This window comes from Aplidium turbinatum, chromosome 15 (assembly GCF_918807975.1).
Source record: "Aplidium turbinatum chromosome 15, kaAplTurb1.1, whole genome shotgun sequence".
Taxonomy (NCBI): Eukaryota; Metazoa; Chordata; class Ascidiacea; order Aplousobranchia; family Polyclinidae; genus Aplidium; species Aplidium turbinatum.
The window spans coordinates 1,634,761-1,660,062 of record NC_137486.1 but is presented as its reverse complement, the minus strand read 5'-3'; the positions used below and the strand labels follow the sequence as shown (position 1 = coordinate 1,660,062).

General features: G+C 39.2%; 1 protein-coding gene across 1 annotated transcript in view; it reads left to right on the top strand.

Annotated features, from left to right (window-relative positions):
• LOC145784666 (meiosis regulator and mRNA stability factor 1-like) overlaps positions 1–19,795 on the top strand; it is a 66,367-nt gene extending 46,572 nt beyond the window's left edge. Inside the window, exons 22-31 of the mRNA XM_082596532.1 lie at positions 413–615; positions 1,979–2,227; positions 2,376–2,524; positions 2,840–2,924; positions 3,218–3,324; positions 6,819–6,979; positions 7,069–7,187; positions 8,897–9,107; positions 9,253–9,348; positions 18,750–19,795. Coding sequence (XP_082452658.1) covers positions 413–615; positions 1,979–2,227; positions 2,376–2,524; positions 2,840–2,924; positions 3,218–3,324; positions 6,819–6,979; positions 7,069–7,187; positions 8,897–9,107; positions 9,253–9,348; positions 18,750–18,832 — 1,463 coding nt within the window. The 3' untranslated portion in view covers positions 18,833–19,795. The remainder of the gene's footprint in view (positions 1–412; positions 616–1,978; positions 2,228–2,375; positions 2,525–2,839; positions 2,925–3,217; positions 3,325–6,818; positions 6,980–7,068; positions 7,188–8,896; positions 9,108–9,252; positions 9,349–18,749) is intronic.
• The last annotated feature ends 5,507 nt before the right edge of the window (positions 19,796–25,302 follow it).

Genomic DNA, 25,302 nt, shown 5'->3' with positions numbered 1-25,302 from the left:
ATTTGGTAGATTTCACTAAATCTTTCATGCTTTGGATGGGAAAATGTCGCATCTCTTAAAAATATCCCGATCTATGTAATTCTTGGTTTGTATAAAAAACGCACGTGGCTCAACTGAATGAAAGTGTTTCAACACAACGGTTCTGTTGAGTGCTGGTCGCATATTTGTCGCCAAGTTGATCTCTTCCACTTGATAATGATTTTTTCCTAAGCTGTTTTGAATGTTGTAGCTGGTTTATTTAATACCGATTCGCAATTTATTACGATTTTTTGTTTCAAACTTCACTATTGGCTTCAAGTTAACATTCACTCTACTTGATATGAGGACTGAGGCAAAATGCATTGCTCGAAGGAACTTTTTCAACATCAACTTTTAAAAAGTTTCTTTCGTGATAGTTTCACTTTTCTCTCAGAGCGTAGTGCGGACGAAATCATGCGGACGAATCAATTCTCCCGCGAGCTCATCGAGATATTAAAGTGCCAGCCTCGTTTTCGGATGCGCTTTACCGACTTTGTACCGGCCTACCACCGCCACTTTGGCCGCCAGTGCAAACTAGCTCGATATGGTTTCTTCAAGTTGATCGATCTTTTTGAAGCCATCCCTCATGTAGTGCAGGTACGTAATGAGTGCCATCCTCTTTGACCTATAGTGTCCTTCATTGGTTCGCCCACTTACATTGTATCGAAATTTTTATTTGACAACTCAATGGCTGATGAGAAAAGGCTAATTACTGGAGGTTACGCTTACTATAAACACATTTGCCGTCAAGAATATTGATCCGGAGAAGATTTTTGCATACATTCTCACATGACTAATTGTAGAAATATACCTGGTATATGCACTTCACCTCACGAAACAGTGAAATACCGTAAAACCTCTATTTGAGCGCCACCTCTATTTGAACGCCACCTCTAATAGAACGCCACTTTTAAAGAAGGGTTGAAAAATAGAGCGCCTCCCTCTAATTGAACGCCACCTCCAATAGAACACCACTTTGCCGTGTTGCCAATAAAAACAAACGAATTTTAAACTAAAAATTACCTGTATACACCGGTAAATGTGTTTGGTGTTTTTTCTTTTCATTAATAAACTTTATTTCAAAATTCTGACCAGCTAGTCGAAAAGTAGAGCGCCAACCTCCAATTGAACGTCACCTCTAATACAGTAGAACGCCACATTTAAACAAGAGTTGAAAAATAGAGCGCCATGACGGTGAAATAGAGGTTTTACGGTACCTGTGAAAGTTTCAAAACAGATTTTAAGTTGATGTGGTTATAATTATGACGTTGCAATTATGACGTTGTTAATTTCATCACCATACAAAACTTCGTAACTAAACTTTTTGTTAAAAATCTTCCTTTAAACTTGCCAATGATCCAAATGGACGCGTAGGGCGATTAACATTCATCAAAGAAATAGAGAGTACCACACTAAATTGCTTAAGTTCAGTGTATTGTATATCACACAAGTTGTAACTGCGTTAATAAAGACATATCTATAAAGTTCTATTATGGTAAGAATGTACAAATGAAGCCACACTTGTGTGGCAAAGCTGCATAACCAGTATAGTAGTCTACCGGTACTCTCCATATCTCCAATACAAAATATCTGTATGGACATCATGCTTTTGTGCATGTGCGTTGTCTTGCACAAATCAAAATGACCATTTTATTCTGTTTTATGATATAACCTGGCCCACAAAAACTGTTTGCGCTGTCCTGTGATATTTCAACGAGTTTAAGTAAATGTCACAAATTCAATTGTTCTAGTCTTGTGCGTTCAGTCAAGCCTAGTTGTTGTGACCTATCATGGTCCTTTTGCTTTATTATGTCAATGTATCATTTTATTTTGATCAAAGTTTGTTTCCAGCTGAGGCATGACTCGTTGCTGGATACAGCTTACTTCATCTCTTTTTGTCTGTTGTGTATTAGAGTTGAGTAAAAGGATCAATTATTATGACGGTCGGTCTGACGTGCAGGTCAAAGATGAACTTGCGGATAAGTTCCTTCACTTGGCGGACGAAGAGAGATTAAAAGTCCTCACTTCGCAAGTAGTTGGAATAATTCGAAAACCGAGCAGCGTTGACGAGGTTGGCCAGCACACTGGCGTTCCACTGCAACGTCTTCAATCTCTCTACTTGAGAAAGTATGGATTCCCACTTGTCCCGAAGGAATACGACTGCACCTCTCTGGAGGCTGTTATTAGAATGTTAGGTCACGCTGTCAAGGTATTTAATTGTTTGAAACAAAAATATCTTTCATTGTGACATTTATGTTATCAGGGCGCGACAAGTAGCTAGGCATGACTTGTCAATATGCGCGTGGTATGTCGGTTGGTTTGGACGCCGGTGCCTTATGTGAATCTTTGCTTTTCAGATGGTCAATGATGTTCAGGGTGGTCTTGTGGTGAAACCTGCGGAACGGAAACCTCTCAGGTTGTTGGCTGCACAACTCCTCGTACTGTTGTTTGACATTGGGGGGGATTGCGTGACGTGGGAGGAACTCCGCCAAGCCTACCGGGACAGGTTGGCCAACAATCACTTGTTTGTTCGGTCGTCTTGGAGTTAACTTGTTATTTCGGACAAGAACAACTCGGTTCAATTGCGTCCAACCTTTTGTACGCCACTGATGACACTTCTAGAAGCAGCCACTATGAGTTTCAGGCAACATTCATATTTTAGTGATCATCTTTTTATTTTAGTTTTTTACTTGAAATCATCTCTCCGTAAAAGTTCCTAAACGCAACTAGAAGTGGTTGTGACGCGCTTAAAGTTTCACCGTGCATAGTTTCGAGCGAGGCTAAGTATGCCTCGATGTTTATCATCTAATCGTTTGCACAGATACAAGGAGGAAGTAACCGCCACCGAGTTTGGATTCGTTTCCATTGATGACGTCATTAACAAAGCGTTGTCCGGTATAGCCAAGGTTAGACCGATATTTCGTGCTTGTGAAGGTTGTTCTCACTACCAACGTTTCATGGTTCATTTCATTGCAAGGTTTTTGCAACTGATGTTTCCTGGATAAGGATAACAGTTCCAGTTCCAATACGCCACGCGCCATGGCGATAAATGGGTTGTCGTCCCAGTCAATGAAGGAATGCAGGCTGCCACTGATTCCGTTCCACCCAACAGCCGTCCTTGTTGCTCGGTGAAGTAGAATGTAAACTTGGCCTCCATGCTCACTTTTCCCCAACAATTGAACGAGTTTCTTCGTTGCAGCTTGAACTCATTGACGGCGGTTTGCTCATCCACATCAAGCCGATTTACCTTGTTGCGAGACGGGCCCGGAACATCCTGCTCAAACATGGCGGGACGATGTCGCTCGGGTGAGCCGAACGCCTCGGTTATAACAACCATTTTGCTTGTGGAATGTGTACTTTTTATTGAGGTCAGACCTTGCGATTTCATTGGATATCGAGCAGCTTTGTACAAAACGGCCGCGCCAGCTATGTTTCATTTTTATGTATACTATTTGCAACTATTCCATACATTTTTGTCAAGTGACAAAACAAAATTAACTTTCAAAATAAGATAACTCGGGTTTCACTTGCAGCTGTGCTTTAGATCAGTAGTTCTCAACCTTTTTTTCGTGGCCCATTTTCGTTGTTCAAAAACTCTGTGCCGCATTAACTTTTTATGCAAGGAAAAAACAGCAGAATATATTTAAAAAAATATTATTCATTCAACCGAGAATTAGTGAGGTACTTGCTCCTGAATACGTTTGACCAACTTGTAGTTACAGTTGTTCTCAACATTTATGACCTATTCCTCCTTCGAAAGCCTCAAGTATTGTCAGTTTCTCCCCACAGTAATTCACAGAAAGAATACTAAAAAGAGATCTGCAGAAGTCAAACGAGAGTACCGCTTTCAGTTACAGCTTGATTGTAATAAAAAAGTAGTCTATGACATCATAAAGTGTTGTAAAAACTCAACGTTGATCTAAAAATGTGTCACTGCTCAGTGCTCAGCCATAAATAAATTAAACTTTTACCATATCGGTAGATCAAATCAAATAAATTTATATTACATTTAACTGCAGACAATGCACACTTCTTCGGCCTTCCAGCCTCCTCAGTGCAGTAGGTACACTGGTATGGCCACGGAGACATATACCTCCATGTGATGTTTTCCCATTTGTGGAACCCAAGCTACAAAAATAGTACTACCGCCAACCTTGCCAAAGTGCTCAAACTGCAAGCAGTGAGCTTTGCACAATGCACTGCAAGGTGCCTCTAGTAAAGTGCTCAATCGGCATAAACTAAGAGCGTCCATAACTGCAGACAGTCCACAATGCACACCGTTTCGGCCTTCCGGTTCCCTCATGCATCAAATATAGTTATTACTCTCTAAAACCTTTACAGCCCGTTTCATCAGAAGATCCTTATAATGATCCCCCTTTTAGGGTGAAACAGGCTGTAGAGCAGCGGTTCTCAACCGGGGGTCCGTGAAAGTTTTCGAGTTTGCAGCATGATGGATAAATTACGAAATTTAAAAATTGGCTGATTGCGCTTTATTTGTGTATTACCGTGATTTTCAAACTGTGCTTTTCAACGAACTGGTGCGATGTCCTTTTGCTGCTTTGAACTTTCAAAGGACATTGCACAAAGGTTTGGTTTCCTAACTAAAAATATATCATATAAATGAATTAATTTTTTAATAAGGCTATGTTCAACTTAATTCTTTTGAGACCTCTGTCTATTATCAATGCTTAACTTAGAAATGCAAACGTTTGACAGCAGTCACCACAGTTTTGTAATAACAAAGATTATAATGAATTGATTAGAAATGAAAAAAGTGAGAAATTCTTTGTCACGGTCGCAAAATTCTATTGATTTTTGATAAAATTTATAGAAAAACATCAAATCCACATATAAATTACTGATGTTTGATGCTGTGTGACAACATAAAGCTCATAACATAATTTCGTCAATGTCATCAATCGTGATAAGTGCGTCGCGAGTTCAGCAACTTCTTCTAAGTGTGTCGCTTCGAAACTTATGAAACATTTGATTCCATTATAGAAGAAGCAATATACCAAAATTTCAGATAAAGATTTTTTAAGGGTCCGCGACCGCTTCGAAGGTACCAAAAGGGGTCCGCCAAAACAAAAAGGTTGAGAACCACTGCTGTAGAGGTTTTAGTTGGACAGTAATAACTATATTTGATGTAATTCGCTCTGCTTGGCTTTTTTGCTTAGCAATGAGCACTTTTTGTAGTATTGATAATATTTAATGTTTAAAATAAAAACAATGAAAACTATTAATACTACAAAAAGTGCTCAATGCTAAGCAAAAAGACAAAGCAGAGCGAATTAAATCAAATATAGTTATTACTATCTGAATCCTTAACAGCCTGTTTCATCTTTAACGGATCATCAGAAGGTCTTATTCAAATAGTATCTATTTGAATAATACCTATTATTATATTATATATTTTAATAAGACCTTCTGATGATCCGTTAAAGGTTAAACAGGCTGTTAAAGATTCAGATAGTAATAGCTATATTTGATTTAATGTTTAAAATATATATATAATATTTAAATCAAATATAGTTATTACTATCTGAAGCCTTTACAAATTGTTTCACCTAACGGGTCATCAGAAGGTCTTATTCAAATAGAATCTATTTGAATAAGACCTTCTGATGATCCGTTAGGTGAAACAATTTGTAAAGGCTTCAGATAGTAATAACTATATTTGATTTAATTCGCTCTGCTTTGCCTTTTTGCTTGGCATTGAGCACTTTTTGTAGTATTAATAGTTTTCATTGTTTTTATTTTATATAATATTTAAATAATTTATATTTTTAAAAGATTTTTTTGGCCTGTGTTAATTCTTCTTTACGCTACGAATTCCTTAGAGAGCTTAAAACCAACATCAGTGCATGACACCGCCTTAGCTATTAGGCTGGTTCAATACATAATTAAAATTGCCATTTTGTAGCAAAAAGCAGCAGCACCATTAATGTATATACAAATGTTGCCAGACAGCAAAAGCTCTAGAACTTGGTTCGCAAAATATTGAAACGTTGTGCAATTCCAACTGTTGGTGCCTTCTGACCAATCCATGTGCTTACATACACTGATTGATATACATATACATTATACGTAGATAGCATCACTATTATCAAAGTAACTTTTACAGCCTGTTTCACCCTTTGCGGCATCGTCGGAAAGTGTTCTGAATGGTGAAATAGTGATTCAATGTATTTGAGTTAGCTCTGCTTAGCGTTGCGCACTGTGCGCTCTGTTGTGGTGTCAATGCCATGTATCGTATGTTATGATGCATTTTGAAGACGGGCTAATAGTGGAAGAATAAACATTCTCTTTGATGGATGTACGCTTGTATGTGGTTCCAGCTGTTATTTGTAATTGCGTTGTAGTCCAAATGTAAATTAGGAATGGATACAAATTAAAATGCCTGGTTTTGTTACATGTTTTAAGATTTCATCCATATTGCAGAAATCGTGAACTTTGTTTTGTGACGTCACATAGCACTGTATCATGTATGACGTGATGTCAGACTTAAAAAATCAAATTTCGGAATCCTTGGATTTGCTTTTTTCAAGTTATTTACAATTTTGAAGGATTATTAACCACTGGTTAACCGAAGTTATGAATGCAAAAATTGGGCTTTTTTCGTAAAGCCGGATTTAAACACTCCAATCCTTCTAATTCCGTGATTCATGATTGAACAATTGAACATATCCAAAAACTGTCCTTAAAATATAGCACAGTGCATAAATTCAAAAACTAGCGGACAAAATGATTTAGATCACTGGCAACATCTGTAGACTGTAGACATGTGTTCTTCTCTCCAGGGAGTTCAACCAAGCATACCGGACACAGTATCTTAAGTCGCTTGATGCTGAGCATCATGGATTCCGATCCGTCGAGGACTTACTGCGTGCATTGTCATCTGTGCTCACCCTTAAAGGATTTGGAATAAAAAAGACACTGTCCTTAAGGAACCATATGCAATGTATGTTTTGTGGATGATATTGTATCAGGCTCTCTCGAGCCATGATCAAACCTTGCTCATTGGTAATAAGTTTTTTTCAATTTGAACAGATGGACCATTGTCCGCCTCCCTTCCTATCGTGGAGTCCCATCAGGACCTGGATGAAGTTGGAGTGATGCCTTCCACCAAACCAAGACCACTGGAGGAGATCATTTCTTTAGTCGTTTCGGTACAGGATGCTCGCGGTTTGATTGCTTTGATGTAAAGTTGAGATAGTTTGTTCACTATGGCTTGCCGTACCTGCACTGCCTGACAATATCTAAAATATAGGATGACGAATGAAGTGTTGAAAAGCGCTGCTCCAACCTACATGACTATTGTGAAGTAAACCAGACTACTTTGTAACACTGGTCAACATAATTTTTGTGCTGGAGATGTTTTATCGATTTTGGGATTAATTTGGGGCTGCTAAATCAGAAAATTAACTTATTTTTGTCGAATTAGCTCTGGTTTTTGAGATATTTTGTAATTTTCGGTTCGGGAACGATGAAAAATGGTAAAAATTACCATTTTTTATATTTTTTTACTTGTCATGGTATACAGAAATTAAAGACATATTTGATACGACTTTGTCTTCTTGCAGTATTGCTTCCAAAGCATAAAACTTATGCTGAGATACTGTCACGTGTTCCAGTACATAAATAGTAGAAATCAGGGAAAATTTCCAAAAGTGAAGTAGAATTACAAACGGTAGTGTAGATATAAGCAGGAAAGCACAACAATTATTCTATACAACAAGCGAAAGAAAGGTGTAGTTCCTGGGTCACATTCAGCCAACAAGACTCATTTCCTGTGGTCAGGAAATTGTGTAGTAGTGTGTAGTGGGTGATGAGCCTTATTGCATCATGCTATAAGGCTCATCATGCTATGAGGCTCATCATGCTATAAGGCTCATCATGCTATGATTCTCATCATGCTATAAGGCTCATCATGCTATGAGGCTCATCATGCTATAAGGCTCATCAAGTCATCATGCTATAAGGCTCATCATGCTATGAGGATCATCATGCTATAAGGCTCATCATGCTATAAGGCTCATCATGCTATGAGGCTCATCGTGCTATAAGGCTCATCATGCTATAAGGCTCATCATGCTATAAGGCTCATCATGCTATAAGGCTCATCATGCTATAAGGCTCATCATGCTATGAGGCTCATCATGCTATAAGGCATATTAGTCAGAAAAGTGTCTGTTGTTGTTTTACTCCCAACAAAGCATGGGATTTGAAACTTACTCAAGTGATATGTGATAATGACGAGTGATATGAAAATAAAGTTTATACTTTTCTTATTGCAATGAGGTTTATCCCCCTTCTGGAATAATTTTATACCAACTCCATCACAATATTATAAATTTACCATTAGTACCATTACCAGACGCCCATATTAATGCGATTATCCGGTATTGGTAAAATTAAACATGAATATCTCAAAAAGTAGAGCGAATTTGATAAAACTAACTAATGTCATCATCGGATTCAGCTCCCTAAAAACACCCCAAAACCGTTGAAATAGCACCAGGATTTTTTTATTTTTGTTGGCTAGTGATTATCACACTTTCAAACAAGTTAGCACTGCAGCCATACTCTCTAAATCAGAGGATCAGAGAAAGTTGATCAGTATCAAACGATGAACAAAAAAAGTGTGCGCTGGGAATTAACTAGGGGATTAACATGGCATCGTGGGTGAGAGACTTTCTTTTCAATGACACGAATCTGGTTCGACGTCCGGCTTAAGCAAGTTAATACAATATCTCTTCCCTCTAAGTAATAAACGGACGTGTCGCTTTTTTAGAAAGTCATCCAGTAATGTCTTTGTCGTCTCATAGGTTACACAAGATGTGTCTTCGTTGACACTGCGCTAACAAATATCTTTCAGCCTTCCAGAATTACAAAGATGGATCCACCTGAAGCCATCCATCTACCGGGTGATCCGAAGCAACTCTTCCGCACATCCGAGCCTGCTTGCCCGGACACAGCCCCTCAGTGCGTTTACACGTCGGGCATCGAACTGTACCATCGGTACCAGTCTGTCATTGGTTACTCTCCCACACAGCTCTTCAACTCGACGCATCCATCCTCTAGGGACAGTAAGTTCTCTCTGCTGGTCATGTGATCTTGGAACGTAGCATCAATATTTTTGGAGACATCCTAATGTGCTTGGATGTCCGGTTGCCATGTTGATGGTGCTTCAAAAGACATGATACTTTCTTACCTTTTTGTTTACAACCATAGAGGTCAAGCAAGACGACTTGTATCCTGGCTCAGCAAGCAGCAACCGTAGTGGGGCTGACAGTCAACCTTCCTCCCCCTCTCCCGGCCCGCTCTCAGGTGCAACATCCAGCTTATCTTAAGATTATATCCCATTTGTGGGTATGTGTCGCCGCTTCAATAGACTTTTACCCGGCCGATATTTATATATTGGCTTACGCCGATTGAGCACTTTACTGGGGGCACCTTGCTACGCATTGCGCAAAGCTCACTGCTTGCAGTTTGAGCGCTTTGGCAAGGTTGGCGGTAGTACTATTTTTGGTGCTTACGTACCACAAATAGGAAAATGTCACATGGAGGTATATACCTTCATGGCCATTCCAGTGTAAAGTGTTGAACTGTTTTATTCGCATCAGTGGCTCACGGTACAAAAGATTGACACGGTGAGAGAGTACAAACAAACATAGCCAGGTCGAAGCACTGCACTGACGAGACCGGAAGGTCGAAACGGTGTGCACTGTCTGCAGTTATATACATATATATATATATAAATCAAATATAGTTATTACTATCTGAAGCCTTTACAAATTGTTTCACTTAACGGATCATCAGAAGGTCTTATTCAAATAGAAATCAAACAGATTCTATTTGAATAAGACCTTCTGATGATCCGTTAGGTGAAACATTCTAACTTTTGCGGACGAGTCGCACAAAATTCTCGATCCACACTTTCCTTCCACAGGTACCTAGACTCCCCAGCCTGGCCCCCGCGACCTAAGCTGGTGGACTTCCCTTCCGGGTGCATCGCCACCCCATAATCACGCCGCTCCCCGCCTCCACGGGGCGTGGCAGGCCGGTTCTTTAAAGTCTCTGACCTGGCTATGTTTATTGTGTTCTTCTCGCCGTGTCATTTATTTTGTACTCGTGCGTCGTTGATCAAAATAAAACAGTTCATCATCTTCAGATAGTAATAACTATATTTGATTTAATTTGCTCTGCTTTGCCTTTTTGCTTAGCATTGAGCACTTTTTGTAGTATTAATAGTTTTCATTGTTTTTATATATATATATATGAAAAGTGCGTCACAAGCATGTATTGCTTGTGATGCACTTTTCATATTTTTTTCCATCTTCACAATTAGCCTACGCTCAATTGCTGCTTCCTATCGAACATGCCTATAGCTTTTTGCATTCGCTTTAATCTATTTACCATAATATCGCATATTTTTCTTAACCATTGCCTTTAGTTTTCTTTTTTTACTCCCTTTTCTTTTTCAAAAAATTATTTTTAATTTCTTATTCAGACGTCACAATGAATGATTGTTCGCTTTTCCTTAGCAACATCTTCAAAATATTTCTAAATTTTTTCTAAATTTTGCTTGATAAAAAAATTGCCTTTGACGTAGGCTATAGCTTTTAATTTTCTGCTGATGTGTTTTTTAGTATGCGCCTGATGATTGTACCTTGCAGTACATGAAACCAATGGTAGCGCAAACTTTTTGTAGTTGAAAAAATAATGGTTTACATTAGCTCTGTCTTTTAAACATTGAGCACTTTTATTTGCAACTGCTGCAATCAATTTCTGGATTATATACATATTTATATATACAGCATTTATATTTACACACAGTCCTTAGAGACGGCGCAGTCACAACTGATTTTGCTTGAAACTTGTTGCATTTTTGCGCGTGTTGTAAGTTGTAACAACATTGCAACGTTTTCTAAGTAGTTTTCATCTGGACAAACGTGTGTTTTAATGACTATGAAACCTATAATCTTGCATTCGTTACTAACAGGGTAAGTTATGATCATATGTAAACTTGAGTGCAGTAGCCTACCGGTAGGTTACAAAGTCAGAAATTTAGATTATGTTGAGATTCAGTTCAGATTATATTAATTAACTACCACACCGGTAGCCTGCAATCCTAAATTGTGTATTTTCCTTTGTAAACCAAAATAGTTCAAACAAGCACTTTATTTCATAAAAACGACTGTGATTACTGGAGAGTCCTGCTGGAGCCATAACTTTTAGCGCATACATTCTTGTAGATTATCTTTATAGGTACAGCAACATAAACATCTTCACTGTGAAACACCATGAAAAGCTGTTTCGTGTTTGGTTGTAACAACAATGCATCTATGCCAGGAATATCCTTATTTCAATTCCCTGGAATAAATGAGCAAGAAAGGTATAAATTCTATTTTAGATTATGTAACTAAAGGCTTATCAAATTGCTGGGTATATGTTGGGCCTACCCTAACCCAGCTTCAAATAAAGCATGATTTAATACGTATCACAGTGTACCGGTACTGTTGTAACATTGTGCTGCTGAAGGTGTTCTGCTGGTGTATTGTCACAGATCACTGTAATTAGTTGTATTGTCACTTGATTGGATTGTTTATTTTTTAGATGTGGGAAGCCAGCACAAAGCGTGCAAATTTTGTTTCATCTGATGGAAAGTATATTCACATTTAAGTGAAGAAGATATGAAGGTACACCGTTCTAAAAAGTGTCTCGTTGCTGATCCTGTTCCTACAACATTTCCATGGAAGCAGCCCAGCAAAAGACCATAACTAGCATACCATAAAACTTCTGTGGAAAATGATGACAAGCAAGAATGTATGGAGAAGGCAACTCAAACAAACAACCCTGTGATAAACTTTGGTTACAAATATTTAAGAGATCACAAAGACTCAAGTCTTCTTCAATTTCACACTGGCTTAGAGAGTTGTCAAATGTTTGATCTATTGCTGAACCTGATTTTACCTGGTGTTCCAGCCAATTGTTCACCAAATCAAACGTCATATAAAAACCGTTATGGTCTACTTAACCTAGCTGGCATCTTACGTCATGGAAATTGCGAGAAAATGTCCAAATATTGCACCATCGGTCGTAAGACCTGATGAAATATTGCATCACTACCTTTGAACACGGGTTTGAATTGCGTGACAATGTCTTTCATTATTGCGTCACAGTTACTGTGTACGTGCATTTGAGATATTGAAAATTATTCTAGTCATTCGTAAAATTGTTTGTTGGAAGTCAGTCGCATATTTAACTGTTTGCTTGGTGCTTGCTAGCTGGACAAATTTTCCGTCTTTTATCCAAGTAATCTGTTCTGTAGTGACAGTTTTAGAGGCGTACGGTGTTGCGTCCCATTTTCGATAGCCGCAGGCTAATTTTACAGGAATACACTTTTTGAATAGACGTTTCGAGGAGTGTTTCTTTTTCGGTCATTACATGCAGACGAACGGATCCGGGAACTATATGTTACAATTTTCCCACGAAGAGATTATGGTTTACCGCTGTGACCACCTGGGTAAAACCGTCGAAATCTTTTATATTATGGCACTAAGGTACGCAAAACTGGAATTTCTGGACAGAAATTCTTTGAATTAGATGAAGTAAATGAAGCTGAACATTTCTTTTTTAATGGTAGTGATCAAAAGGGTAATACAATGCCAGAAGATTGTTACAAATTGTCACTTGAAGATGAGTTTTTACTGGTATTGATGAAGCTACGACTTGGTGTATTTTATAAAGACCTTTCAACCAGGTTTGATGTTAGTTTAACATCAGTACATCGCATATTTTACACCTGGATTAACCTCATGTATTTCCGTTTGGGAAGTGTAAATGTTTTTTTTCCCGCCGTGATGTTATCATAAAAAATATGACATCATAGTTTCGAACTGATTATCCTACATGCAAGATGATCATGATCGACTGGACTGAAATAAAGGTTCAAATCCCATCATCAATGGTGCGGCAATCACAAACTTTCTCCAATTATAAATCCACAAACACTTTAAAAGGATTGATTGGTGTGGATTCATAAGGTGCAATTATGCTTGCATCCCAACTGTACACAGGATGTATTGGTGATAAAGAAATCTGCAAAAGATGTGGTTTTCTGAATTTATTGCAATATAAAGTGACAGTTGGTGAACTACAAAAAGGTGATGTAATAATGGCTGACAAAAACTTTAATGTAACGTCCGAGTTACAATCTATCTTACAGCATGTGAATTGTTTTCTGCCGCAGCAATGTCATTTGTTACGAACTCAAGTTGGGTGTCGGAACCGCTTGTCTGACCACTAAGCTGATAGCTCAGAAATGAACCCATGGTATACTGTTCATAATGGGTACTTTTGAGTCCGGTGTCAGACCCGATCATATACGATAAAGGGATGTCATTTGCAATCTCTAAACATGAATCGGAGATGTTCTTTAATTCGGACTCAGTGAATGGTTGTCGTAAAGAAAGGTTCTAATATCTACCATTTTGGCCTAGACTGGACTTTTTATCCCTTTTCCATGTTTATCAGTGGTGGCTTTTGCAAAGGTGCACTTCATTATGGGTTCTGAGTCTAAGGCATGTAAAACGTTTCTTGGTTTATGCCACTGTTGTTCTTTGCTGGTTTTTGACTCATCTGCAGGAACTTCATGGAGTTTACGTGCCTGAAAGTCCCGTAGATTATACATTAATGCAATCACATGGCTGCATTTCCCACCCGATCTGTAAAAACGATACTACTGTGTGTTAGTTACCAGTACTGTACATACACTATATATACCAAAATCAACCCCACTGACAGGCCGAAACGGTGTGCCATTGTCTGCAGTTATACATCCATTTATAGAGTTTTTTTATACTTTAATACCCAAAGAAAAACTCTACATAGTAGAAGATGGATACATACCCAGCTTTGCAGGAGCACTTTGCTTCACGGACATTTCCATCCTGTTTCGATTGCAGAGAAATTTCATGTAGGTCAGAGTTTTTCTTTTGTGAAGCGTAGCACTTTGCTTTTACCTTAACCAAAAACAGTAATTAGACTTTCAAAGGCTAGTAGAAAAATCAGTACAAATGTTTTTCATTCAATTTCAACAAATCCTTGCACATCTTTCCAAAACATTGTTCGAACAAGAAGTCTGATATGTGCCTACATCTTTCAAGCAAAGTTTCTGAATTATTTTCCATATTAATTTTCAAAATCAGACTTTGCATAAAACGTGAAATTTTGTTCTTGGCATCCACACACTCAATACATACCTTGGTGCGATCTTCTTTGCCAGCAGTATGCATGTCATGAATATAACTTTCCAAAAAGAATTTGTATTCTTTCTCATGAGTTCCGTCACAACGAGACCAATCATACAAAGAATTTAGGCCAATCCTGGGAAGTTATCCAGTTATCAGTCATACTCTATGGCAGGGGTCCGCACATATTTGTTGGCGCGACCCAAAAAACAATCGTTCGAAATCTTCGCGAGTTTAATACGGTCGTCCCCGCTTATCAAGCCTACACCGGAACCTGACGATTTTGGCTTATTAAACGGGAAACAATTTTTTACCACTCCTATACCTTCAGTAATTCCGGAATGGACCAAATTGGGCTTAGTAGGTGAGTGAACCTATTAACCGTGCGCTTCTCCGTCGTCGTTGTGTAAGCCTCTGGGACCGAGGGTCCATCCTTTTACCACCCCGGACTCACGATTTCATCATCCATGACCCATAGACCTTCCACTCCGTTAGGTGGCTTGAAGATGGAACAGTCATTGATGATCAGTCATTGATCATTCACAGGAGGAGAAAGAGGTCATTCCCCATTGGAACATGGTTGAGCGGAATAGCCCGATGCCTGTACGAAGAGGGTTGAAGCGCACCCATGCCTGTCTTGTAGTGTCGGGCCGATGGGGCATGTGTCGGAGATGAACGAATGAAGTCTGGTGGTACTTCACTTCCATTCAGAATTCCATGTATGGTCCGCCCAAGTAGCTGCAGAGACGTCTTGTTCATCAGCTTTGTTGATCAGAAGCTGAGCGGCTGGCACAAATGGGTGTCTTGGATTCAGTCGTCGGGGGATACTCGTTTAGGGGAGCAGAGATCTTGTGGTGGAGAAGGTGGTTAGGCTCCAGTGCCCGTCGGCCGAGAGACAGGGTGTGGCTTCTTCGCGACGATGCTCAGCAGGTTGGATGCTAGCACGAATGGGAAAATTGTCCAATGGTGTGGGACGCAGGCATCCGGTCACTGTGCGCAGGGCACTGTTTATGGCAGTGTCGATGTTGTGTTAGTGTGAGCACTTCAGCACCAAACAGGTGCACTGTACTCTGCTGAAGAGTAGACAAGGGCTATTGCTGCTACACTCAAAGTGTCAGCTCTCGCCCTCCAACTGGAGCCTGTCAGGAGCTTGAGTAGCGCAGCGCGGATGTCAGTTTCTTGCGTAGTGACACCAAATAGTGGTGGTATGTGAGTGATGTAGTGTCACCACAAGATACTTTAGTTCGGAGCAGAAGGACAGAGATTTTTCATTGTTCTGGACATTCAGCTCACGATCAGCTTCCCGGTTAAGCAGATGGAAAGTTGCTGACACAGTCTTGGTTTTGCTGAGTTTCAGTCGCCAGTTCTGGAGATAACCTGAGAGGGTTTTTATGTGCTGGCTCAAGGTGTCTTCTAAGCTTCATAACCGTGGGCTTAATAAGCGGGGACCATTGTACTACAATCGAAAGTATAAATTTTCTTGCACAAAATTGTACGAAACTCAGCACATCAAAGAGTATATGATTGTATTTATTTTTGCCATACAATTTATACTTATAGTAAGTTTAAACCGTTTTGCGACCTACTGTGGATGGTCTTGCGACCCACTATTTGCGGACCCCTGCTCTATGGTATGGATAATTTATTATCTGTCTGATGTAGTTTTTAATAAAGATGTTGATTGTTTTTAAAGTATTGATCTGAGAGAAAAATATGTTAATTAGTCAGATCCAAGTTAAACAAGATAAGTTATTTCAATTTTCATATGCACAAAGGTGGATATACAATTTAGGCTTTCATGGTGTTTCACAGTGAAGATGTTTATGTTGCGGTACCTATAAAGATAATCTACAAGAATGTATGTGCTAAAAGTTATGGCTCCAGCTACTTTTTTGTTGTTCCCTTACTTCGTCGTCAAAACGAATTTACGAGATTTAGTTTTCGGATTACTATCCGACCTAGTCCCCTTCAGGTTTTCGAACTTTAAAGGATTAAGGAAAATTTTGCGGCAACACAGTTCAGAAAAATCATGCCAGTGAAACTTAGGGTAGCCACTTTAACAAGTCGAAATTCTGCCACTGAAATTGACTAGAATGAAACTGCCAACCAATCATAAGCTACGGTTTAAGTGACGTAAAAAATGGCGAAAAGAAGATGATAAAAAGCAAATTAAGTGATGGATTTTTTGTCAGCTGGTTGGCTTAGGGGTTCCCACTACTGCTATTGCTCTTTTTCTGTAATTACCAAATAAAGTTCAAAACAAGCATTAACTCTCTGGCTGAGTGCTAGAAGGGTCACAATTGACGGTAGCCTCTTATAACATGTTCTGATTGGTTGGCGGTTGCATTGTAGTCATTCGCAGTGGCAGAATTTCGACTTGTTAAAGTGGCTACCGAAACTTAGAGTGGTTAACAGTGTTGCCAACCTTGCGGTTTTTTCGCAAGTTTGGGCTTGTTTTTTTTTTAGTTTGAGTTTGCGGGTTGCTTGTTCTTGAGCTTATTTTTTGGGCAGTCAAACTTTTTTAAACTTGTTTTTGACACTGAAATTGCGAGGTTTTTATTGTAGTCAACATTGTATCCCTTTTTTTCAAGATATTATTGCCTGGAATGGCGTAAACAAATGTCGTTCTTGAAATAAACGTGATGTTATGGACTGCAATAGTTGTATTGAAAATTTTGAACTGCTAAACTGCGTGCTTTATGCTAATTGGTATTGGTTGCAAATTATTGGGCTTGTTTTTGTGTTAATTTGCCTGTTTCGGGCTTGTTTTTTAGATTCACTTGCTTGTTTTCAAAAAACAACCTGGCATCTCTGGTCATTAAATACGCAAATACAATAATGGCAAGGCAAGGCAAGAGAGTGATGAGAAATTCAATGCAATGCAAGGAATGTGGAAAGTGGGTACATGCAAGATGTGCTAATGTCAAGAGAGCCGCAACAAGATTGGCGAAGTGTTTTGTTTGTGGGAAATGCAGTAAAGGAAGGAATGTAGTGGAAGGCCATGATGATGAGTTCTGCCATGGCATCGAAACAGTGACAGACTTCTGTTATCTGGGTGATCGGATAAATGGAAGTGGTGGATGTGAAGCAGCGGTGACAACAAGGGCAAGATTGGGCTGGGCAAAGTTCAGGGAATGTGGGGAAATGTTGTATGGCAGAAAATTTTCACTAAGGATGAAAGGAAAAGTATATCGGAGCTGTGTGCGGCCTGCAATGCTATATGGTAGCGAGACATGGGTATTGAGAGAGAGTGAACTGGCAATCCTGAGAAGAACGGAAAGGTCAATGGTGAGAGCAATGTGTGGGGTGAAAACGAGAAGGGAAAAAAGGACTGAAGAATTGTTGGATATGCTAGAGATGAGAGAGACCATAGACCAACTGGCAAGGGCAAATGGAGTAAGATGGTATGGACATGTGATAAGGAGGGAGGAAGGAAGTTTTCTTAGAAAGGCATTAGATCTAAAGGAGGATGGGAAGAGGAAACGCGGTCGTCCAAGAAGAACGTGGAAACAACAAGTGAAGGATGAATTTAAAAAAGTCGGACTGAAGGAGGAAGATGCAAGGGACAGGGTGAAATGGAGAAAAGGGATTAAAACAATTGCTGCGCGGAAACAATCGGCCACCCCCACTAGTGGGGAACAAACCGACGATGGATTATGATGATGAATAAAATACAATATTTTTAGTAAATGCTATTCATTGCTTTTTAAATGTCGATAGCGGAAAGTCATTGCTTTTTTGAGCACTATCGAATAGTGAAATAGTCATTGCTTTTTGACTATCGACTTCTAACCCTGGGTTTCATAGTCATTAAAACACACGTTTGTCCAGATGAAAACTACTTAGAAAACGTTGCAATGTTGTTACAACTACACGCGCAAAAATGCAACAAGTTTCAAGCAAAATCAGTTGTGACTGCGCCATCTCAGAGGACTGTGTTTACCCGGTCACGCTTGATTGATATCAGCTCGGAAAAGGTCTATTGATGATTTATTGAGAATTTCTTGCTCTTTGCGTTGAACCCGTGACCTGCATCTGTTGCCCTTGTGAGCACTACCGTTTACATGATATTGATATTCTTATAGTCGCCTACTGAATATAGCTGTAGTCGCAAGCGGTCACAGGAAACCGTTTCTTGTTCGTATTTTGACATCAATTTTGTCGCTCTACGATAAGTAATTTTCGAAATACATAAAAATTGAGGTATTCGAAACTTAAAGGGCCGTGCCCCACTTCTTTATGACATCATATGAGCTAAAATTTTAGGTTTTACTCAAAACTCCATCATTTCAGACCCCAGGCTTTTTGAAAATATGAAACAAGCTGAGCAACTTCTTTGCCTTTGGGCTTACACGGCCTCTTTTTAATATTGCTGCTGTTTGTTAGGGACCAATTGGAGATACTGTATTCTCGGTCCTGTACGCTGTTGCCAACAATTTTCTACTAGTTCCTTAATTTCTATTTGCGTTATTGCAGAAACAAAGCCTCAGCTTGTTGACAGTCATGAGTACAGCGCGCCATCTTGTGGGTTGTGGTCCATTCCATTCTCTTCAAGATGACGTCATCTTTTTATTATTGTGATGTCAAAATGGCCGTAACGCACCACCTGAGCGTGGTGACAGAACCACCGCTGTTCATCATGACGTCCTCATGTGCTTCTTCCGGATCATGGTGTTTATTGTTGTGTGGTTTTGCACTTAACTTTTGCGTATTGCAGTCTTGGCTTGCTAACTGCGAGATACAATTATCATGAGTATCATTAACTTGTGTGGTCAATGCCACGTTAAGACCTCTATGAGTTGGAAAATTTTAGTTCCCGTTTTTTGTTCGCAACAGGGCTCTACCCTTTTTTCTAAGTTTCCTTGGGTTGACTACGAAACCTCCTTACACTTTCTCGGATTTAGCCTTGGAGCAGTGTTTCCAAGGCAAGTTTTGCCACATTCTTACATGGTCGCAGTAAATCTCAGCAACCCAAGAAGACAGGTTGTTATTGAAACGCAGAGCAAACATATGATTCTTCGGCCCGACACTGTGCTTTCGCTTTATACGGTGCTGCGTGTATGGTATATACCGCAAGTGAAAAAAAGATTTCGTTTGAAGCGCCTAATTTGCTATCGGAATTGTTAATGCTGTGTCTACATCCACCATTTCCATTTTTTGTTTTGAAGACTTTGCATATTGTATTCGCTCTGTTGCCCTTCATGCTTCAACAGCACCACAGGTCATTGGTGGGCATTATGATTCATCCAGGAAGGACCACCGCCGCTTTGCTGTAGAAAATATTTACTGAAACCCTCAGTGGTTTGGAAAGTCATCTACTTATAACGTTGCTCGCATGCAGCTGTGTGTACCTCATCACGTCAATTTTCTAAGCCTTGTTGATTGCACAGGGATGGCCACTGTATCATACAACATCTCAACTATGAAACCGTGCTGGATAATTGTGTTGTTTTATTATTTCGTTCGCTTTGTCGCATATTTTTCTTGCTTGAATTGTTGCAATAAAATTATTATTTATTTGAGATCAATTTTTTTATGTCGCGCCCTCAAGTTGGGGCCTAGCTTTGTCCGAATCAGGAAAGTTAGTAGTGATCCGTTTTGTGTCACTTTTTTTTGTAGTCAACATCTTATCCTAATTCGAAAACACCGATTATTTCATGGAAAAGAACATTCGATCCAGGTGCAAACCAAGTAATTAAATATCTTTGCCGTACAATAAGTCGACAGGCCACATTCAACAAGTAGTAAGTTACCGTAAGGAAAAGTGGAGCAAAGCGAAATATTGGAATTTCTCATGGACTAATGTAAACATCGCTACCATCACAAAACAAAACTTTTTCCGAGTTGGTCAAATGAGAGCGCAAAATACTATTTACGTAGATTTTTAGCACCGAGTTTGCCCATCCTAACGTGTCGTTGAAGTCTTCACCATTTAACCAAGCAGATTAAAAACGATTATTCGAAACTGGAGCCTATCCGAACATTCTAAGGCTACGAGCTGTTGGCGTCGAATTTGAAAGAGAAAAAAACTTGTTCAATCAGGAACGCTCCTGCTCGCGATCGGCCTGTTAAAGTATAAACCTAAAAAGTTTGTAGCCTACTTAACACAAACTGCTAGATAATTCCAGACAGACCCTCGTTAAACGTATCTCCAACCGCAGCTTCATCCTTGAAATCAATGAATGAAAGAAAGGCCTACATAGACGTGTGAGAAATGAAGTTCCACAGAGATCTGATTCCTCTCATTGCTGTTTAACATGTATAGCCTACCTAATAACCTTTCAAATACTTACTCCAATAAATATGCAGATGACCTGGCGATTCTTTATTCACATCACAAATGGGAAGTAGTGCAGAACACCTTGACCAAGGATAGCCCATGGACACTCTATCCTCCTATCTAAAATGTCAAAATTAATAGCTGGACCCTTCCTTTTGAAGCTACACCCACATAATTTTGGGTTCGACTCGACCGATTTCTTACATAGCCTACTGTGTAGCAATCCAAAATCATGTCAAACACGTTAACAAGTGAACCATTTTAACCCATACGTCATTTCCTAAAGATTTTGTATTTTTTTTCATCTAAGCTGTGCTCTAAATAGAATTAAAATGGTAGCCTACCAGAAAATAAAACTGTTCACACTCGCCTTTTGAAGAGAGAGACGAACAGCGACACGAGAGAAAATAAAAATTAGAACGTAGGCTAAGCTTATACAGTAGAATTCGCCTATAACGGCTTCGTTTATAACGTCAATTCGCCTATTACGTCGGCAGCCTTGGCCAAGTGGCCCCACAGAGTCGGCAGCCGTGGCCAAGTGGTTAGCGCGTTGGGCTCGCAGTCGAGAGCCTGCATGTTCGACTCCAGCCACCCGCACTTGCTGTTGTTTCTCTGGGCAAGAAACTTTACGATAATTGCCTCTACCTAGTGATCGATTTCGAGTAATGGGTAGTACCAAATTTAAGTCATAAGCAGAGTAGACAACCGGAAACAGACATTGCTGTCGGCTGCAGCGTGGGTCAGGTGTATGTCGGAAGGCGTACACCGATGCATAGCGCTCAAGTCCGCTTTCCCGCAATGCAGGATAAAGATAAACAAACAAACATTTCGCTCGGTCCCAGCAGAATTCCTATCTTTTACGTACATTGTAGTTCGGCTACAACAGCATCGCCTATAACGTCAATTCGCATGTAACAGCACCCTTTATTGGTCCCCAAACGTCTTTTGTTCGTTTATAACGTCACTTTAAGCCATCATCTTCGTTAGCGGTCAGTTAGACTTCGAACGGTCAGTTAGCGCTGCTGCTTGCAAAATGTCTTCCCTTTATTTTGCCACGTCGTTCTCAGCAGGGACTTTAACTGAATTAACCTTTTTTCCGCGTGAATACCTATCACGTATAAAACGCAGCTCTATAGCTGCTGTGTCAAAACCGAAACAGCTCAAGATCAATGCCTTTTTTGCTAATAAACAATGAACTTCTCTACTACTGTATTTAACGAGCTGTATTGCGCAAATTTCTTGTAACTTTCGCTGTAGGTTATTTTTTTTAAACAATTTCTTTGTTTACTGTACAGTAACCCTGACTGGATTATACACCTCTTTCTTTAATCAAAAGACAGTTGTGGAATAGTTTGCGGTAGTTCGTCTATAACGTCAATTCGGCTATAACGTTAGTTTTTGCAAATCCCCTAGAGGTGCCGTTATAGGCGAATTCTAGGCTACTGTACAATTTGGATGACTGTTAAATGCATAGCCGTACGAGACCAAACCATTTTGGGGGGGCAGAACGTAAATTTGCCCAAATATGCACGCTTTTATAGAAATTGCCCAAATATAGTGTAGCCTATGTGGTGCATGATAACAGTGAAAAACTAACATAACAAGATCACCAGCTAGCTAGAAGTTCTTATCAAAGTAATCAAGATAGAACAACTGAATCCATCTTTGAAGATACCTTGCTTGTGCATTGCTCGATGCTTCTGCACTTTGGCATGATAGGTAGGAGTAACAAATATTGATTTACACACCGTTAAAACGCCTCATTGAGTATGCATTCAAGTGCTTTAATTAATTCTCCATTGTATAATATCTGTGCCAATGAGTTTAATATCAAAATTAAGATAGGCATACACATAAAACTATAAAAATATGCTTCTACATCATCACAAGAAACACTTTCTATGCATGCAGCTTGCCAACATTTTTTTGCAACCAGAAAAAGCAGGTCAAGTTAATGTAAACAACTGGATCTGTCTCCACAGAACAGAAGTCAAGATGTTAATGAAAAAAAGGAGAGCTGCCATGTTTCATACAAGATCTTGCAAAGCAAATATTTTGCCAGCTTGCATGGCAGGTTTTGAGTTTGGAAAGCTTTGAAATAAATGAATATATTATGATTGGTTTGAGATTATATATTTCAGCAGTAGCATTTTAAATGTTGGTGAAATTAACATGACACAGTTGCATAAACAAACTAAATAGGCCTATTTTATTTTATTTTGGGGCGCAACTGCATCATTTTAATTTGGGTAGTTTTATAAAAGTAACCAAACAAAGCTGAGCAACACCGCAACATTAACATTAACAGGTAGGCTATAACATGTTTTTGTTAAATGTTGTGGTGTTGCTTAGCTTAGCTATGTCCGTTTATGGTTGAAAAAGTAGTGTAACCTCTCCACCCGAATTGTTTTATAAAAGTATTCACCAGATTCATATAAATTCATATTTTGTAGTTGCCCAAATCAAGATGATGCATTTATGGATATTATGAAAAAAATTAAAGACTGTAAATTTTGATACCGAGGCAACTGCATCATGCCAATTTGGGCAGTTTTATAAATAGACTATGATCAGATAATTTTTAAATTTTATATTTTTGTTGCCCAAATCTAAACGATATTATACAGCTTTTGTAAATGGGAAAAAATAATGAATTTGTTCATTTTGAGGAAACTGCCTCACGTTAATATGGGCAGTTGCATAAACAGACTAATCAGTTTTATCAGATAATTTCATGTTTTCAGCTGCTCAAATCAACACGATGCATTTGTGAAAATTAATAAAATTAGCTATAGGATAGCAAATTTTGCGTTTTGATTTGGGCAGTTTCACAAAAGTATTAGAGTCATATTTAGGTGGCTGCCCAAATTGGCATGACGCAGTTGGTTAAATGCATTTCGTACTACAGTTTGATCACCATGCAATACAATAGCCTACATCAATACGGGTGTGCTAAATGAAAATTTTGCGGCACATTTCTTGTGCAAATAAGAGGCTGTACTTAGTTTGATAGGTAAAAGATATTAATTTATAGTTTTCTTAATTCATGCAATTTTGAAGCTTTTCATATAGCAATTTTTGCCCTAATATTTGCAAGATTTTTCCCGAATTCGCAACGTTTTGAAAGAACTGGGGGGTAGCTGCCCCCCTGGCTGGTACGGCTATGGTTAAATGTGATAATTCGTAACCTCTTATTGTTTCGTTATTCTGTAATGTTTAAATTCATTTTGTTATAGATATATAAACCTACAATATTGTACGAACACCTTCTGATAACTAATTAAAATTATAGCTTAGTTTGAGTATGTGGAAATAGTTTAATTAATAGAGTCAGATAGTCAAATTAGTTAGAATATTCATCAAGAACACACAGTATTTCATTAGACAGTCAAATAACATTAAAAATCTCAATAAAGACACTTACGCAGAAAAGTGTCAGCTTGCAACGCACTCTTGAAGCGTCTTGCGGGCACAAGGTAGGGTGCTAGCCTTTCAGTGCTGAGAACAAGTGATTTAGCCTTAGTCCATCCCCTTGCTGAATACGCTACGTGGTGCAGAAGCGCCCACATCAACAACTGACTTGCCTCATCAAGGCGTAACCGTTTGCTCACTGGTATTGGACGATATGGTGCAGACATGTTGCGTTGGGGCTTGACAGAATGTGGTAAAATGCAGACGGTAGCCAACTTAATCAAGGATTGTTCTCTGTACAAACCTCATGGTATAGAAGGTCTAGTCTCCAATGACGATGACACCAGGTAATAGGCTAACCGATGGGTGCCCTGATATATAGCAACAACACGTTGTGCTATATTGTGGCATTACCAATCAACAAATTGTGGCATTATCATCACATGGCAAATCTCAAGAATGTTCTATTGATGGAGTCCCCCATCAAAGGAAGCGCGGTGCTTGATGTAGGAAAAACTGTGCAGAAGCATTGTCAGGTAGTCAAAGGAATGCTCCCGGCACGCACTTTCTGGCTGTGATACCGTCGTCTCCTATTTTAAAATTTGGAAGGCTACTGCACTCAAAGCACTTCGATAAATCCAACGGAATATGGGAGGGCACGCCCCCGGACCCTCCTAGAAAAAAAATCCTCCACGAGTTTTATTGTTTCCCTTGCTCAGCCCACCAGGATACGCCACTGGTCTTAGCAAATATTTACTTTTGGTTGTCAATTCACCCACGTACCCAACCCAGTGGCGTAGCAACGCAATATGCCGGTCTTGGATTGTCGCACGAAATGCCGCTCCCTTTAACACCGTCGTAAAAGCGGATTAAAATTCCACACAACAGAAGAATTAAAGCAGTGTTTGTTCAACTTTATTGAAAGTTCAAAATTCAATACGTCTAGCTTTCATTGAAGCAAATTCAGCAATTATGTCGTCAAAAGATGATGTCTCGACTAAATCACTTTTAATGAACAGTAGGCTAGTCTATTGCTAGCGCAGATAGCCTGCTTTCTCCCTTAGACGATCTCAAGTAAGATTTTATCAACTTAAGTTTTGAAAAAACTTCTTTCACATCTTGCGATAAAATGGCAACAGTGAGGTAAAGCTTATGGCTCATGAATAAATAAGGTGTTGATTCACATAAACGATGTTTGCTTAACCACTACAGCACATCCAGTGCTTTAGCGTCATTTTTAAATATAAAACCACTATAGTGACTAGATTGTACCAGTCGATTAAATTTAGAGATTTCTAGTCTCAACTCGGTAAAAGTTACGTCATCAGCATACAGTTT